This window comes from Ipomoea nil, unplaced genomic scaffold (genome assembly GCF_001879475.1).
Source record: "Ipomoea nil cultivar Tokyo-kokei standard unplaced genomic scaffold, Asagao_1.1 scaffold1043, whole genome shotgun sequence".
NCBI lineage: Eukaryota > Viridiplantae > Streptophyta > Magnoliopsida > Solanales > Convolvulaceae > Ipomoea > Ipomoea nil.
The window spans coordinates 11802247-11806999 of record NW_017617471.1 but is presented as its reverse complement, the minus strand read 5'-3'; the positions used below and the strand labels follow the sequence as shown (position 1 = coordinate 11806999).

The window sequence follows — 4753 nt, the reverse complement described above, 5'->3', positions numbered from 1 at the left end:
AATACTAATAGACAAGAGACAAAGCCACCAACTTTGTGTATCATTTACTAGTTGATGCAACCCCACTCAGTTTAAGCATAGATGTAAATCAAAACACCATGCCCCGGCCATCATCATTGAAAGCCTAGATCAACAAAATCTGGAGATTTTTCTTTTTTCTTAGGAGATCTGAGGTGAATAAAGATTGACCAAAAAGAGGAAGATATATGTTGTTTACAAATCTACCATTTGGTCAATTAGACATTTTTTAGGTTAGGTGACTATTCATAGAACAGAATATATCTTTGCAGAACTCAATTTTCTTTAGTGGCTTGGGCACTGCTATTAAAACACAAATGACAGAGGCATACACACAGAGTTACAGTAGAGACCACCTTCGAAAGATTGCTTGCAAGGGACAACTAATGATGTGGTGGTGTTGCGTCTACAACAAACTCCGAGTCATCATCGCCTTCATCATCTTCCTCATCCGCATCTACCCAGTTACTTGGATGGTATTTAGAAGCTCGAGTGGCAGTTGCTTCGCTACCTGAGAAAAAAAAAAACTTTGTTATAGTAGTTAACCTGACGAGATTGAAATGAATAGTTCAGCATTGTACTGTGACGAACCTCGTGGTTCATCCATGTGATCTGTTTCCACGTTACGGCAGCTAAGGCATGTGATCAAGGAAAAATTTCTTCAGACTTTGCAGTTTATAACAAAACACGAAATGCTTAAAGAATATCCTATAACTAGAGAAGTTGCATGGTAATTACAGAACTCAGTAATGCCTAAGCTCTTAAAACACCGGGAGATTTGTATTGAATGATTTCCCTTCAATGTGAATAGTAGCTACTAGCTACTGGAGTTCAGAGATATTATTCCAAAATCCAAAACCATACCCTTCAAAATTAAAATCATCTACCCAACATTTAGGGTTTTTAAGGAATGACATAATAGTTTTTGGTTCTATAAGCTCATTACTGCTACCTCACTAAATTCTAAAATGAGATTAAAAAGGCTATTATTGAGGAACTTTTAAATTTAACAGGTATTGAACAATAAGTAGTTATAAAATTCCAAAACATCCTAATATGCATCAAGTTATCACTTTGACTCTGCAAGTCAATTACGGAACTTGCACCTTATATGTAGAGTGTTAACAAACTTCTTAAAAAAAGTAAATATCAAAGGAATTGCAGGATACTCATTAGAACCACAAGGCATATTTCCTGCTGCAGCATCAACTTTAGATATCCGAATGGAACCAACTCTCTGAATTTCTTGTTGTTCATTAGTAGTCAGAGTTTTATCTACTTGAACTTGCATATCAACTGCATTCCCACCATTTCCTGATAGTTTGATTCATGGAAAGCATAAAAATATGTATTGTGGTTGTCATTACATATGACAAAACAGCAAAAGATTACCTGAAAGGTCAGACCAAATTCTGGTATGATCAGATTGAGGTTCAAGATTACTCCCTCTTGACTGGTCATTTGTTTGGGGCCCTCTTTCCTGATCAGCCTGACCACGTGAAGTGTTTGCTGGTTGGGGGCAGTCTGTGGAGTTTGTACTATTAAGCTGTGATGTAAGCATGGTTGCAAGCACCAGTGCTGCATCAAAGTTTGTACTGGAGCCATCATCTAAACCAAACTTTGGTTCCATCAGAACTGGCCTGTAAACAAATACAGATTCAGATTTTGACAACGAGCACATTTCAAAGCCAATATGCTTGTAAAATAGCAGAACAAATTATGAAATTATATCAAGAATAACATTGTCAATGTACATAAAATGAGAAATTGATTGGTCACAGAAGTTGAATATACAGACGACACAAAGAAAGAATGCAATAGTGACCCTCAAATGCATTCCTAGGCCATCTTGAGGCTTGCATAAATGACAAGACAATAGAAGATGATGATAAAATAGAAATCCATAGAAAATGTTCACAAATGAGCCCTCAAATATGGATCCCAAGATTTATTGTCTTACCTTTGGTTCCTCCTTTTTCTCATAACTTAGGTGTCCCAATGCATACGATACTAAAAGTGCATTCTAAACTATCAAGTATTTTTAGTGAGGTGAAAGATGTGGATTTAGAGGAAAAATTATGCATACTATCTAATGAAAAAGGAATTCTCCAATTGACAAAAAAAAAATGCAGTAGAAACCATATCCAATTGAATGCATCTTGAAGTATATAGTTAAAGGATCAGAAAGTAATATATCTCACTCGCCAGCTTCTTTGAAATGGAAGCGTACATCAACTTCACATCCCTCACAGAAAGAAACAAATGCCTGCAACAGAAATTCATAGATAAAACCAGTAAAAAAGTTATGTTTATTGAAGATGAAAGAGAATTCTAGAATACAAAAGTAATGGTGTTATCTATAATATCTTTTCAGCAAGGTTATGAAGATTGAATGACTTTCATTAGCAGAATGGTGGTTCACTTAAGAAAGTTCAGTTATGGATTACATAATTTACTCTAAGAGACTATGAGATAATACTAAACAATCCAGATACCTTCAAATCTTTCACTCCAAAAGTCACATCTACTGGATTTCCAGCGTGGCTATACTGCAAAAACTCTTCGGTAGGATCTACCCATAACTGTGTGTGCAGTGATGAATCATTTTCTGCCAATGAAAATTTAACACTTCAATGCACCCATGAGTTAAGGATATAAGAAGGAAGAGATATAGGAATATGCCCTTAAATACCTTTGGTTGGGTCTATATAGCTTCTAAGCTCAACAGATTTCCCCCCAATTTCATTCGCAGAATCAGGAGGCAACAGAGAAGGTTCCGTTGCTATGACAGTGATCTCCTGAAGATATGCCTGAAAATTAGACAATAACCTATTGAGATCACGAGGCCTCACCACCAAATTGCTAGGAAGCATTGTTCTATCTATGGATAACTGTTGTATGTCAGGATTGACATTGCAATTAATCCAATAGGCTTTCCTGATACCTGAAAATTAGCATATCATTTGAATATTTCCTTGTTCCCAATAATAGAGAAAATTAAACAGAAATCGTGCTAAAAACAAAATGTGTCAAAGTGATATGCGTATAGTATTTACTACATACACTATTCAATGACTAATTAGAATATTTTGATGTCTACATTGACCTTGTCAAAAGTTCGACACAAAATGTTCCCTTATACAACCCTCAAGAATAACTCACATACAAATGCAAAAACCAGATGTTTCCAACTGAGATCAGTCATAAAAGACCTATGGCATTATAAATTCCAGCCTCATAGCACCACAAAAAAGGGGTCACAAAACCTAGTATGTAATCTACCAGAAAAATAAAGTGTAGCCAAATAGCTGTCACGTCTAATGCATTGAACTAATACTGCTCCTTTCTTAGCAAATTGTTTTGAGTGGAAGAAACCACTATAAATCTTCTAAGTGTAGGAAACCCTAGAGCAAAAAATGCACAAAACAAGGGAGAAAGAAGCATTTCAAGTAAAACAGACTATTACCATTGTAACAGTCCAATGTCCACTGCACCTTGGATGCATCATGATCAGGTAATGACACACTTAAATGGTCAATACTTGCAAAGGGTGTTCTAAGTACGGAACAAACAGCCTGTACACACCATTAGAAGTAAATATTAACACAGCAGTGCGATTATAATACAGACTGTAAAACATACTTGTGAAAGCTAATACCTTTAAGAGCACACTGAATTTCACTTGACCTGCTGAAATTGTGTAGGCATTGAAAAAATCAGGTTTAAATGTGATAGACAGATGGGCAGTCCTTGATGAGTTTAGTGTGAGAAGAGTAAGCTGCCAAAGGAAATTAATTCAAATAAATAAATTTCAAATCAAACATCACAACATCCCAAGTAATATAAATTTTCCTTCTTCTAGTTTAGAAGTTGCTTTAGATAAGCAATCTGAGTGATGATAAATATATGAATATAAAATGAAATGAAATAAACCCATGAACTCCTTGTACATATTTTCTGATTTATAGCATAACCGAAAGGTCTGAGAGTGTAATGATTAATAAATGAACTGTTTGAACAACACAAAACCTCTCCAAATAAACATTTTAGTTCTATGCAAAACAAAATTAATTTCCATATGCATTCTGCAGTTGATCTCCCCAGTGCAAAACAGCTATTTGATTGGAATTTTCCAACTGCATTTTATACAGATTTCTTTTTTTTCTTTTTTTTGGATGATAAATCCTCTAAACCCTAATTAGCTAAATTAACCCAAAAAAAAAAAAAAAAAAAAAAAAAAAAAAAAAAAAAAAAATCTTATCCTTCACAGACTGACCCCAATATGATTGAAAATGTGTTTTCTCGATAAAAATTTTTGATAGGTCTATAGATTCATGCACTTAACCACTGAACATTGGTAAAAGAAACATAAAATCAACAAAGATGGAGGTAAAATAGAAGAACCAGTGAATCGGATGCTTGAACGACGAGCTCGTTGCCAATGCGCGCAAGGCAAGTGATCGAGCGGGTGAAGGTTTTCAGCTCATTTCCGCTGAGCTGAAATTCCATTTACTTTTTGCAGAGCAGCTGAAGTTTAAGTGTCCCTACCGTGCAGAGAAAGGAATGTAGAACAGATTGGCGGGAAGAAAATGAGACTATGGGAGGCCGTCAAAATTATATTAAGATGGCGTTTGCGGAAAGATGGAAAGTGAATGTCGAGTTAATTGAGATCTTGGTAATTTCAAATATTTTTTTGAAAGGAGCCAATGTGGCATTTATTCAAAATACTCTGCGA

At 35.2% G+C, this 4753-nt stretch overlaps 1 protein-coding gene across 1 annotated transcript; it reads right to left on the bottom strand.

Annotated features, from left to right (window-relative positions):
* Positions 1–25: 25 nt before the first annotated feature.
* LOC109181005 (cell cycle checkpoint control protein RAD9A) lies at positions 26–4668 on the bottom strand. Its single transcript, XM_019330752.1, has 10 exons — positions 4423–4668; positions 3677–3796; positions 3485–3593; positions 2711–2962; positions 2514–2626; positions 2220–2284; positions 1411–1658; positions 1188–1332; positions 610–650; positions 26–529 (listed from the first exon to the last, which is right to left on the bottom strand). Exons 1-10 carry the CDS (start codon positions 4525–4527, stop codon positions 402–404), a joined length of 1326 nt encoding a protein of 441 aa, XP_019186297.1. The 5' UTR covers positions 4528–4668; the 3' UTR covers positions 26–401.
* Positions 4669–4753: the final 85 nt, after the last annotated feature.

Bases quoted from the DNA above. Each gene is read 5' to 3' on its own strand.
- LOC109181005 (XM_019330752.1), bottom strand. From the start codon at position 4,527: ATGGAATTTCAGCTCAGCGGAAATGAGCTGAAAACCTTCACCCGCTCG. The intron at 2,285-2,513 runs GTATCTGGATTG...TTTCTGTTGCAG, and splicing joins TTGGAGTGAAAGATTTGAAG to GCATTTGTTTCTTTCTGTGA. The intron at 1,659-2,219 runs GTGAGATATATT...ATTTGTTTACAG, and splicing joins CATTTCAAAGAAGCTGGCGA to GCCAGTTCTGATGGAACCAA.